At 43.1% G+C, this 13,808-nt stretch overlaps 1 protein-coding gene across 3 annotated transcripts in view; it reads right to left on the bottom strand.

Annotated features, from left to right (window-relative positions):
- The window catches only part of ZNF541 (zinc finger protein 541), a 1,089,530-nt gene that overhangs the window by 879,380 nt on the left and 196,342 nt on the right, over positions 1–13,808 (bottom strand). For all 3 annotated transcript variants that reach the window (XM_078661102.1, XM_078661104.1, XM_078661103.1), the window contains exon 4: positions 6,825–8,589. In XM_078661102.1, the coding sequence (XP_078517228.1) occupies positions 6,825–8,589 (1,765 nt within the window). The remainder of the gene's footprint in view (positions 1–6,824; positions 8,590–13,808) is intronic.

Raw genomic sequence — 13,808 nt, 5'->3', positions numbered from 1 at the left:
AGCCAATAGGTCTCGCCTTTGGGACCGTATAAGTGTTTAGCCATGCAACAGTTGATGTTGTTGCACCAAGGATATTGTACTGCATAACTAAATACTTATAAGGTCCCAAAGCCGAGACCTTTTGGCTATGCCAAAGCTTGTTAATATATGTAAGTCAACCCTGCAGCAGGCCTATTGAGTCCTAAGGTAGGGAAAAGTATACTAAAAAGTATGACACATATTTTTATATGTCCTAACATAAAAACCTGAAGTTGTTGCTTTTATTGCTGAAAAGCTAGTAGCACCATGGGTGTGTACAAGATTACATGCTGTCAACCCAGCTGTCCAAACCTTTGAATAGGTCAGGGACGGGAGACACCACCCACTGAAGCAAACCCCGATGCCATTTCGTCCCGCTGGTCTCCTTACCGTCTTTATGACGACGATGATGGTACGGACAGTCCAATAACCAGGAATCTTTTCCCCGCCCCACAGTATGACGTACATGACCCGGAAGTCGTTCCCTGAAGCGGCGGGACTCAGAGGCCTAATTAATGGAAGAACGAGAACAAAGGTCAAGACCAGCAGAAAAAGCCGGAAGTGGAGTTTGTCAGCGCGCCAGCTGAGAAGGAGACGGAGGAGAAAGAAGCATACGCCGACAGAGCCAAGGACTCCCTATTGCGACGAGGAACCGCCGAAGGAATCCCCAACGAGGCTCCGGAAGACCCCGAGACCTGGTCCAAGGAGTGGTGGAGCCCAGAGGACACGCACGAGCCGCCACAACTCAAGGAGAGTTGTGGCAGACACGTACGTGACGGGTACTGCGGGCAGACTTTGAGAGCGGGCGCGGGTTGGGACACTCTGGGAGATAGCGCTATTTTTTATCTCCCTTGCTTTCTGAATGGTCCCGGTGCTCTGATTTAATAAGAATTCCACTACTCTTGCGCCTGTTCCTATAATTAGTAACAAAAGAACCCTCACGTATTACCCTGCCCCCCCTCCCCCCACTGAAGAGCCCCAAACCTCGCACTTGGTGTGGTGACAGATTAGGTCAAGACTATGTTCCAGATAGGGTCAGTGACCGCTATTTTCTTTTCTTTCTTTTGAGTGCTTTCAGTACTCCGGGAAAGACTCTACCCAATTGAAGTATCGGGAATCACCTGTTCCACCAGAGCTGTTTCCACCGGACCACCTGACGACACCCCTGAGAGTGGACACTGGAGATCACTCCCGAGATTGATTTTTGTGACACTGAACTGTTATTTTGTTACCCTTATTGCATTCCCCGCTACTCTGGGCTACTGCATATCCTTAATAAAACCCTACAATATTCACACCATACAACCTCCTTACTTCTGTTTCCGAACTTCCCTCCGACATAGGACGACTAAAGTTGCCACTTCTAGGTATCAAAATGATCATAACATTAAACTTGACTAGAGGCTCAAGTCAAATTTGATGTGACTTTAAAAGATACAACTTTTAGAAAGTTGTCAATCTATTGCCCACATTATCCATCAACCATTTACAGTTGTTGGCCACTAGACAGCCTTCTGCCCTCCTGGGGAGAAGTGTGAAGAACTCCCAGGGGAAGGAGCAATAGAATCCTACAATTGGAAGTGGTGTACCACCTCCCTGGCAGGAAACCACACAAGGTGTGAGCCCACAAGGCAGCTTTCAAAGGGGAAGCAGCTTTCGGTGGTCAAATTGTGGACACACATGAGAGAAGCTGCTCTTTTGCTGGTCAAGTAGACAGAGTAGCGTCAGAACCAGAGAGCAGAGACCAGTTGCCCAACCGGTTCTTCCGAAGGTGTGTATCTCCCTCAAACCCACACCTATAGGGTGGGCTACGAAGCTCCATACATCACATGAAGGGTTCTGCCATCTTGGTAGTTTGCAGAATAGGGATGTATGACGTTTCAACGCATGCTTTTACCACGCATGCCTTTACAACGCAGGTATTACAACGCAAGTCGTTACAACGACTTGCGTTGGGGGGCGCTGGATAGTGGAATAGTTTAATTTTCTATTCCAACTCCAGTCCCCGTGGATAGCAGGGAAGGTGTTGGATAGAAAATTAAACTATTACCTATCCAACAGCACCCTCCAGCGAAAGTTGTTGTAACGACTTTCGTTGTAATTCCTGCGTTGTAATGGTAGTGCGTGGTAAAGGTTTCGTTGTAAACGATGTTCCCCGCAGAATAGTGGACAAAGGCGTAGCTAGATGGCACACATTGGCAGAAGTTGTCATTATATGGTAAAGGTCTGGTAGACCATTGGCTAGTAATTGCTACATCCCCAAGGTCACTCTCTGGGCACCTAGACTTAAGATCAGATCTGCACTGGAGAGAGGACTGAGGAACTGTCTTGGTCTTCCGTGGACCTGGCAAGAGAGACTGCACCAACCGCTGGACTGCACTTGCTGCTCCTTGGGTTAGCAAAGAGAGGACTGTGCCTGTGGCGCCTGGCTAGTGAAAAAGTCGCTCCCAAATCGCCGGCAGAAGAGGTGAGCTCAAAGAGACAGATGGCAGTCTTGCTGTTACAGTACCAGGGCCACAAAAGCTGAAGAAGCCTGTTACCGCCAAGCAGTAGCCACAATTACATGATCACCTCTGGCCGCCAACGTGCAGCTTGGATGGCCGAGTCCCGATGCTCAAATGATGCACCCAAGTCTGCTAGACCCAGGAGACTTGGCAAAGAACAGTTCGGTCACCCAAAATGGACACTAGCCATCACCAATGAGAATGATTTTAAATGTCACTTAAAAATCAATATCTCTGAAACCCTCTGGTGGATTTTGTTCATTTTGGTGTCTAAAAATTCATACAAATAAGACCTATGTTTATAAATTGGTCTCAAATTAATTTCGTCGTTTTGGTGCTTCTAAATGGTTTACACTTCTTCCTTTGTTTAAGCCCGACTGCTCAAAGCCACAGCTACCCCAGATTGAGGTAAGGTTTAACAAATGAGCCTAACTGGACTCAAGTCAGTATTGAGAGTGTATTACCCAGTCAGGTCCCACACCCACACCATAGCACACACCACTTTCCTCACACTTACACGTCTGTAAGCAAACTGTTTCTAGAGTTTCCAACTCAGCTTCATGAGCCGTAAATCATCATCCGCGTAAGCTCCATGCAACATTATTCCTAAGAAAGGAAGATTTAAGATGCTTTGTTGAGCCTACAGCTTTGGATATGTGAGACGGAGCCAAGAATATCTGTAAAGAGCCATACCAGGAATACATCCACCGGTAGTTAGTTTTGCCAGCACCAGCAACTGCACTAGTCACTTGGTGAGATACCATCATTCTCTCTTGGAGTACTTGAGAGAAGTCAAGCCTGTCTGTTTGAGGTACCTTGTCGTGAAATCTCTAAAGAGCCTCTGACAGAGACCTATCAGACAGTCAAATAAGAGCAGTGGTGCAGGTGTCTTCAAAACAGTGGCAGCTGTAACACAGAACATTTTGCCTACCAAATCCATCTTTTTATTTTCCTTCTCAGGAGGCACTGTGAAGGCTGGTGAGGTGAGAGGATGTTTTCTTTCTACTGCAATTATGTCTGAGCCAGGAAGAAGATCTGCATGCAAAAACAGAGGGTTCCCTCTCAGAAGGCCTGCACATTTGAAACTGTGAAGGGGCAGACTTGGCTGGCTTTGAAGTTAGGAACAACTCTATTGTAGGTTTCAGAATTCCTGGAACCAACAGCAGCAAGGAGGGAACAGAGGACAGAAGATGTAGCACTCAAATATGACTGACAACTTAGATAATCAGAATTGGTATATTCAGTTTGTTGGCCTCTGACCAAAACCTCGCTGAAGGTGGAGGCTGTCGTTACCAGGTGAAAACCCGGCTGGAGGAGACTCTGTAAGAGATGGAGAGTAGTGACAAACTGAATAAACCATAGTAGAGATGAGAGGATCTCAAGTGTTGTTAATGTATGGACAGATCAGTTAACCTTGGCCCATGAGTACATCTAGAACGGTGTCTGGACTGGTGATGTGACGCAGTCCAAAGCTAAGAAAGGTGATATCTACTCCTACCTATCAAATGTCTCCTCTGAGATCTGGATCTTTTACTAGTAGGTCTCTGTCACCTAGCTGGAGTAGCCTAAGTGTTAGTGGAAAAAGAGGAGTAATCTTAGGAAGCAAGCTCGTAAGAAGTAGAATCAGCTTAGGTAGTGCTGGTGGAGGAAGACAAAGTAACCACTGGCAAAACTTCCCTCGAGGGAGACCTTGCGTAATCAAAATCCAGAGGCCGCAGAACTCTTCTTTTTTTCCGTTTGCGGTATCAGGCAGCAGAATGGTGGAAAAATTAGTGTCTCAATGTCGAATGTCTCCTCGGCATCGAGACACAGTTTCAACGTAGTCAGCCTTGTCCTAAATGTCAACTGCTGCAGAATTTGCAGAATTCAGGATGATGAAGGGCAGGGAGGTACACATAATACAGGCAGTGTAAGGATCTGCTGGGGTAGGTTGTTCTCCCAAAGTTAGGGTACTTCACAAACAATTGCATTTTGTGGAGTAAAAAATATGTTTTCCGCAAGAAAACAGAAAAATGCAGTGCTAGCCTTAAAAGACATTGAACAAAAGTGTTGTAGTCAGGTTTGTAACGGTTTTCAAATGAAAACAATTAAAAAAGGTCAAGATCAGAGCTCCAGAATCCTGTCATCAGGAGCTGGAAAAATGAACTGGCTCAATTACCACCTACAGGGAATGATGAGATACTGCTAATGTTCTGTGCCTTAAAGGAGACACACAGCTTTTTCCCAGCCTTTCAGGCTTCAGCATAAATGGTTATCCTGTTCCTATTTTTCTAATCTACCCTCAAAAATATTTGTGAAAGTGCTTTTCAGGTCATTAGGTTTCGATGAATGACCTTGAACATATTTTTTATAAAGTCACCTTTCTAAGAAAAAGGTTCGTGAATTGGTCAATATTTCCTGTTCTAAAACTTTGATTTTTCACCGAAAAAAACTGTCTTTTTCACACATAAAACATATGTTGCTTATTACTATAATGAAGATTTTCCCTGAGCACAGACATGCATTGCAAGGGCTGTTTGAAGAGAAATGAGATGTTGGAAGGTGGGCTGGAGATGAATGGTCTGTTGCAGATGGGTGACTGATTCACTGCACAGGTTGTATTCATAACGCACCAAGGAAGAGAAGATCAGTACCAAGTTTTCACCAACTTAGCAGCAGAAGCCTGAAAGACCAAAAGGACCTTTACTAAAATGACTGCTATACTTGTGATAAATGTGTCACTAAACTCCTCTAGGACTGGGGAAAACACATTTGATTTTGATTCATGCTGCTAGACAGAGTTCTGACAAAACAGTAACTAAAGATTTGGTCAGACGTTAGGTGAATATAGGGGTGTCCTTGACTGACTGAATTTAAAACGATTTCTTCCTACAAAAGGTTTAAACTGGTTGTCTAAAAGTGCTTAATTAGGACAGAAATCTAATGCCCCTATAACAGTCTATAAGTCCTTTATGGTTATGAAGTTGACATACCAGCTGGAATTCAATATAATTCAAATTGGTTAGTTACTGTGCCCGTTCCTTAGTTTGCTGTTATGTAAACATTTTGCCTGGAGCTGCTAATAGTTTCACACATGCTTTTAATATGCATGTTGCATTACTTGCATTTGAAGGATGGGTAATGTTTGGAACTTGAACAGAAATGTTGTTGGCTGTATGGAACCTGCACACATTACTTTTTTGAAATGGCTATCAGAGATGCAATACAAAGTTAAAATCAACAAAGATCTTTAGCTCTAATGGCATTTTTCGATCCCGCCATTAAGTAGCAGAGCTCAAGAGTCAGGGTGCAGGAGTTATTTACATGTTTGAAAGCATTACAGTATCTTGCTTTAAAGCTTCAAAGCAATTAGAAGGTAATGAATTTGAAAAAAGGCAATTATCAAGAACTAGAATTCAGTAACAGGCAATAGGTTCCAAAGACTCCTCATATTAACTATACCTTGTGAGATGTTGACCTTTATCGGGCATAAAAACATTTACACTTTAACAGAAAGGCAAGTCTATTATTGACTAAAGATATTTGTATATCCTTTCTTTGACAAAAAAAATAAACACATTATTTTCAAATTTTAAATTCAGGATATAGGGCCATATGTATCAACATTCTGTTTAGTGATTCCTAAATAGCGATTTTTAAGGAATCGCTATTTAGAAATCGCAAAATGGTATGTATGTAGGAAATCGCTTCTTTTTAGCGATTCCTTAAAATTCCTTAATTGCGATTAGCAAATTGCTAATCGCAATTAAGGAATACTTTCCCATTCATTTCTATGGGCCAGGAGGCCCATAGGAATGAAGGGGAAATTTGCGAATCGCAATTTGCTAATCGCAAATTGTGAATATTTTCAAGGGTGCAGGGGTGTTTTAAGAACACCCTGCTGCACCCCTGAAAATGACATGTGTGCGCATATGGCGCACATACATGCCCTAAGGGCATGTATTAGCGTCACATGGCACCTTTTGATCTTTAAAAAAATGCTTTTTTAAAAGAATTCGCAACTTACCACCAACTAGAAGTTGGTGGTAATTTGCGATTCCTTAATGGCATTTTTGAATGTTTTTTTCCTTGATACATTGCATTTAAGGAATCGCACAATTTGCAATTCCTTAAATGCAATCGCAAAATAGGGAATGGCAAATTTAGCGATTCCTTATTTTGGACCAAAATTGTTTCATACATACCATTTGGCCAAATTGCATTCGCAAACGCCAAAATTCTGCGAATATCGGCGTTTGCAAATGCAATTTGGCTTGATACATATGGCCCATAAAGACAAGAACAGCAGACTCGAGGGCATACCTGGATCCTATTGAAAATGGCGAGCTTAGAGTTCTTATCTTCGGAGGTTTCTGAATTACTGAAGGATGCCATGGCCACTTGGCTTGGTGAAGCATTGCAGCAAAGGCTGAATTTGAGTTTCTCTTTTCTTGAGCTGGAGCTACGTCTGGGACGACCTCCATTGGACATAGATTTGGCAACAATCTCTTGGGTCTTCTCATTATGGCTGGATTCATCAAAGCTGTTCCCTTGCTGGTTTGACTGGACACAAAGTTGTCTTTCTGGAAGGTCCTCTGGCAAAGCTTTGGATGGCTGAATACCATCCATGGAAAAAATATCTTCCAATTCAGCATAACTTTCTGAAAATGCCATAGAGCCATCAAGGGCACCTGAATTCATTCCAGATTCATTACGTGAACTGCTTGACACTTGTTCAAGGTCAGCTTGCTCTAACTTCACACTAGTTGGAGAAAAGTCTTTACAAAGCGTTGTTAGTGTCCTGAAATTCCTAGGAGAAACATCGAACCTCATACAGTTTGGCAGTTGTTGGACCTCCTCTGGCTGATGTAACACATTATGAGGTGGTTTTGGCAAGGTATATTTGGCACTAGAAAGTGTTAGCTGGGATTGTGCTGCTATCTGGGAATGGGACAGAATGTGTTGTGAGGATGTGATCATGTGGAAAAGGTGCTTCTGGATTTGCAATTGTTCTTGGCTCAAGCGTGGCTCCGGGCATTTGAGATAAAGCTGCTGGAACAATGGTCCATCTTCACTATGTGTCTGGCTCTGATTTGGAGTGTCTGGATGCCATTGTTCACCTAAATATTGCAAGGGGGGTGATTCATGCTTGTCTTTAAGTGTCTCTTCGTTGAAGCTCACTTTCTCATCCCCTACGCCTATTAAGGTAGTGCTGATACTAGGAGGATCACTGTAACTATGTGCAAATGTATCAGAAGTGGGCAACGCATCTTCTGATATTTCTGTACATGGCATGGAATGGTCTGAGGCAGTGCAGGTACTACTTATTTTGTTCTTACAATGCGCCAAGATGTCTCTCATCCAAGGGTAGTTTTGGCTTGGCAGCTGAGAATCTGCAGTAATTTTTGAGCTTCTGAAAACTTGGAAGCAGGGTAAGGCTGTGCTTGGCCGGCAATCCAGCCCCTCTGATTGCTGAAAGAATTGAGATGTCAATGGAATTAAATCTTTTCCCTTCAGGGGAGCATTTTCTTTGCTGTAATTTGATGGCGTGGCAGTAGACAAATTAGAAGAGTTTATTAAAGTGTATGTGCTGGAAGAAGCTATGTTATTCTCGTATTCCTTAAGGGTTTCTGTGCCTCCAGATTCCAGAGGCAATCTTGACTTTTCAGGTCCGCAGGAGCTCTGTTTAGGTGTCAGTATGCAAGGCTGAAGTGAGACTTTTGTGCTCCCATCACACTGCCTGCCAGTGAAAACCATGCTTTGTGGAAGAGTCTGGGTAACAATACTGCTAACAAGGCATCTGAGCAATTCTTGGTTGGGTGCAGTAGTATTTGGAGACTTAGGACGGGAAGGTGGATTATCTAAAGTTCTAGGCACTCCCAGAGAATCCATATGTGGAGCTTCTAAACAAGGTTGTGGAGATTCGCAGCAAGCCCCTTCATCAGAACACAATTCCTTTGGAGTGCATATGCTGTGCTGGACTTCATAATGACGGCGCAGCGAACGATAGTCGCAATAACTCTTTTTGCAGCCTTGCTCCCCACATATAAATGGTTTTGTTTTCTGATGTGTTAGCATGTGTCCTGTCCTAAATAGAAACAACATGAGAAAATAAATAAGTATCAATTTAAGAATAAGGCAATTGGCTGAAAGAAGAAAACTAAACATACTGACTTGCTGGAGCACATGGAAAGTAAATTGTAAATCAATTTCTCCAAATTCCTTCAACTATAAATACAAATATTATGCTCAGTAAACTCTTTAAAGGTAATGTATAGGCTCAAATATACAGTCCACTTATGCACAAGAGTCAAATTTAACACTATGTCGTACGGTTCCTACTAATTCAGTAAGACTGTTCGTTTGGACAACATGAACATCAAAACTATGGGTACTGAGTACACACATACCATCAGAATATGTTGGCTTGATTTCTGTCTAGCTCAGAGTGTGCCACCTGGACCCCTAAATCTCACAGATTACTGGATGGTGTCTGCAACCTTAGAACAAGGCAACCCTAATTAACACAAGGAAATCATGGAAACAGATCTACCCTTTCATTGTCTCAGGCATGCCCAAAGAGAGACACAAGAAATACACCAATTGGCATTTTAAACATTTATTGAAGCAATTGAATTTTTGTGTAATATAAGTGTGATGCAATGATTAGTAGAAGGAAACAAAGCATTATAAACAAGCATTACAAGAAGCATGAAGATAAATAATTCAACCATTACAATTGTTGCATTGATTATATGAATACATATAATTGTACTCCTAACCTAGTACTGCCAATCCTAGAGAGCACAGGGTGAATACGATTCGCCAAATACCTTAGAGTGGTCTAACTTTCCATTTACTTGTGTGCGTGTTTCATCCGGAAGCCAGTCTGGTGTAGAACAGGCCGCCGTCCCTCTCAGGACAGTGATGAGATTCAGCGGGCTGGAATTCAGGCACGGGGCGTCCATGACAATCCATAGGAATACTACGCTGCCAAACAAAGGCTTGGGGCAGTTTATATATTAAAAACTGGACCCATTAGCACCCTGCAGGAATTCAGATCCTGCCTTCAATCTTGATTCTACTAATACAGATCTGTCTACAAACAGACAACAATATCCAAGGGCAGTTTGCACAGTGTACTTGGTCCTTGGACAACATGTACGGTGGTATGATAATGTGCCTTCAATTAAATCTATCTTTAAGCAAAACACTGTCTACGTATACTATTGCATGCAGGCACACAAGCAAAATGTGCTCAAAGTCATAGTCTAAAGAGATGTCATCTTTAAACGTGAAAATGTAGAAAACTGCAGAATTTATGCCCAGGTCCTATAAACCTCACGAAACCCACTCCTTTGCTGTAAGGGGACTGATCCTACAATCAAATTTGAAATATACATAATTAAAACCTAAAAGTCCGAAAATAAATATATCACTTTAATAATAAAGCATCAAGAAAGCCAAATTGCATTTAAAGGCAATTTTAAAATATACAATATATATCTACCTAAACAATTTGGAAATAAAAAGATGCAGAATTAAAATTCTTGAAACTCTAAGAATGTTTTAACAGTTCACAGAGCCATCAGGAACCATGGAGTTCCTGGCTTCTGCCAACGATGTTCCAGTTGGTGTCCCAGTCACAAGATCCAAAGAGCAAGAATGGTCATGTCCAACCCAAAAAGGAGCCCCTGAAGGTGTGACAGCGAGTAGCGCATCTGCAGAGAATGTGCTAGGATCCAAAAATCCAGAAGCCAAAGCACCCACAGAAGGCTCATAAAATGCATTTTGCAGCAATCGCATAGGACATCTCTGAAAATGGATTCTCAATGGACTTATTATCAGTTCCACATCCGTAGATTGTAACAATTGCATTCAAAGGAATATTTCCAAGGCATACTCAAAAGTGCACAGTGGACACCTAAACACAGGCTGTACGCAATGTAAGCATTCAGGCTGAAAGGACAAGGGCCAGTTGTCATTCAGTTCCTTAAGTAAGAAAGCACCAATGTACTGTATCATGCGATCACGACACATCAGCACGTGTGCTACCGCCCTTTTCTTAAAAAATGCACATTCTTACTTACGCTCTGAGCTTCTGGCATTGAACATCAAAGGCCTGACCTGTAGCAATCATTCTTGGTCCACTTCGACTGGCCCCTTTCATTGCCAACACTGCGCTTTTCAAAGTGAGTCAGGTGGGAGAGGTACTACCCCCTCCGACTTTACTGACTTCAGGTTTTGTAGTTTGAACTGCAAGTCGCTAGTTAAGCAACATGCTGAGATTTTAGACCTATTAACTGAAGAGTCACCTGATGCACTATTTCTGACTGAGACCTAGTTGACGCAGGATTCAGTTGCTGAACCAAGGCTGGCACTCCCTCAAGGCTGCTCTATAAACCAACTTAATAGAAATGGAAATAGAGGTGGGGGGATTTCATTGATTTATAAGGAGCGATATTCGTGTAATCTGAAGAAGGAGGATATTCCTGAATGCGAAAGCGCTTACTTTAAAATCTTGTTAAATCATAGTTTTATGGTCTCCGGCCAGCTAATCTATCAGCCACCTGGACCTTCTTAAATAATCAGAGAGGAATTAGTAAACAAGATTACTCTATTGGCCAGTAAGGCAGCTAATTTTACTATTTTAGGAGACTTTAACCCCTTGGCCGCGGCGGTAATTCGCGGGGGGGCCGCGCAGCGCCGCCATACTGGTGAAGGAACCACTCTGTCACCAGCTACGGGCGCGTTGTGCTTGTGACGGAGTGGTTCCGTCACGGCCCCGCCCGCTCAATGGAACGCTCAGCTCAGGCGCGGAATTAATGCCGCACAGGCGCGGCGGTGGGGCCGTGACGGAACCACGCCGTCATTAGCACAGCCCACCCGTGGCTGGTGACGGAGTGGTTCAGTCACCAGCGTCCAAGGGGTTAATCTACATTTAGATGATTACTGTAAGACAGATATTTCTAATTTTCTGGCTGATTTGGAGGCCTGTGAGTTGAACCAGTGGGTCTTGAACAGTACTCATGCTGCTGGCCATTTGTTAGATCCTATATTTTCTAACTTCGGCTCCCTGTCAGGCGCGGCCCCAATTCCTATGGTTTGGACATACCATTTTCTTATCCCTTTTTTTATTCAATATCAAGGTGAGTCGACCCTGAAGGGTTCTATGCCACTTTTAAGACGACCTTGGCATAAATTAGACACTAATGAAATTACGGATTTTCTTTTAAGGCACAAACCCCAGATTCCATCTAATATAGAATCTGCGACCTTGGTCTTTCACGATTGGCTGTCTCATTCTTTGGACAGCTGTATTCCTGCTAAGCTCTGCCAGTCTAACAAAAGAGAGCAATCCAATCCCTGGTTTAATGAATCCCTAAGCAAGGCGAAAACAAACTGTAAACAGTTAGAGCGGGTTTGGAAACACGCTTTTGACATTGAAGCAAAAAATAATTATCGTAAGGCAATTAAGACATATCATAAAATAATTTGGAGAGCCAGAGCAGAGTATATTGCCAACAAAATCTTGGAGAGCAATAATTGTGCAAAAACAATCTTCTCCCTTCTCAAGGTCATGAAAGGCTCCAATCTGAAAGCTGACTCCCCGATTACCTCCAATACTCAATGCGATGAATTGGCGAGGTATTTTGTACAGAAGGTGGAAAAAATCTATGAAAACTTTCCCCACTGTCAATTGTGACAGGGGAGATTGTCATAAAGACAGAGGAACTAACAATGAAAAGAATACACTGTCTATTTCCTCCGCTATCCCTCACTGAGACCGAATCTTTATGTTGGTAGATCAAATCTGGTTCCTCAGTTGACCCTCTGAGACATCTCAGTTCCGTCAATTTCATAATGTCATTGTACCAGTAACCCGGGAACTGATCAATCTATCTCTGTCCTCTGCATCTCTACCATCAGCCTGGAAACATGCCAAAGCAATCCCTCTCTTAAAGAAACCATTGTTAGATACTTCTGAACCGGGTAATTATCACCCCATCTCTCATCTCCCTTGTCTAGCTAAAGCCACAGAATCTCACGTAAATACCATTCTCACAGAGTTTGTAGGACGTAATGTTATAATGGATGCCTCATAAAACGATTTCAGGTCCCGCAATAGTACGGAATCTGCTTTAATGGCGGTGACCAAAGAAATCCGTGGCAGTCTTGATGAGGGTAACTCGGCAGCCTTGATTCTTCTTGATTTAAGTGCCGCGTTTGATACAGTGTCTCATGAGATATTATTGCGTAGGCTTCAGGAGATTGGGATTGGGGGTCCGGCCTTAACATGGTTTCGATTCTTTCTAGAGGGCAGAACCTTCCAGGTCACTATGCCACCTTTTCACTCTAAGGAGCATGTTATTAAACATGGGGTGCTGCAGGGCTCGATCCTGAGCCCTTTGCTCTTCAATATCCATGTACAGCCGCTTGCATTGGTGGCCATGAGTAGAGGGTTGTCATTGGTGTCGTACGCAGATGACACCTAACTAGTCATCGCCTTCTCTAATAAACATGAATTAAACTGCGTTAAATTCAAGGATGATATGATGGCAATTGCTGACTGGATGAGAGCAAATGGCTTGCAATTAAACGCAAGCAAGTTGGAAATACTTTTGCTCGGGTGAGACAGTGATATGTGGTCAGAGCAGTGGTAGCCAGATAAACTCAAACCTGCACCCATACCTAAGGAGGCGGGTAAGAACTTAGGCATCCGGATTGATAGGAGTCTGTCTTGCGATATCAAAGCTAAGGCAGTTGCAGGCACCTGCTTTGGGCTGCTGAGAGGACTGAAACCTATTTTGGAGTTCTTTGATCCCTCTGTTCGTCAGACCATCCTACAGGACACAATTCTGTCTAGGCGGGATTAAGGGAATTCTTTATTATTTAGGGGCCAGCAAATCGTGTATACTTTGCGACTTCAAAGAATACAAAATGCTACAGTCCGGATTCTGCTTGCACTTCCTAAATCGTGCTCAGTGTCTAAGTCCCTATCCAAACTACATTGGATGCCAGTAGAGGGAAAAATTCAGTTCAAAACTCTGTGTAGCCCATTAAATGTTGTCTTATCAAGCTCCCTCTGTCCTAGCTAATATGTTAGTGCCGTATATTCCAAGTCGACCTCTTCGTTCCTCAGATTAAAGGCTGGTCTGCATTCCCCACGTTCGCAGAGTCAGTGCCGGTGGAGGGTCTTTTAAGGTGCTGGCGGCTTAACTTTGGAACTCTCTTCCATCAGCAATTCGAGGACTCCAAAATCATTTAGAGTTCCGCAAAGCCATGTGGGATAACTCTGTTACCTTT

This window comes from Lissotriton helveticus, chromosome 9 (assembly GCF_964261635.1).
Source record: "Lissotriton helveticus chromosome 9, aLisHel1.1, whole genome shotgun sequence".
Taxonomy (NCBI): domain Eukaryota; kingdom Metazoa; phylum Chordata; class Amphibia; order Caudata; family Salamandridae; genus Lissotriton; species Lissotriton helveticus.
This window is presented reverse-complemented; position numbering and strand designations above follow the sequence as displayed.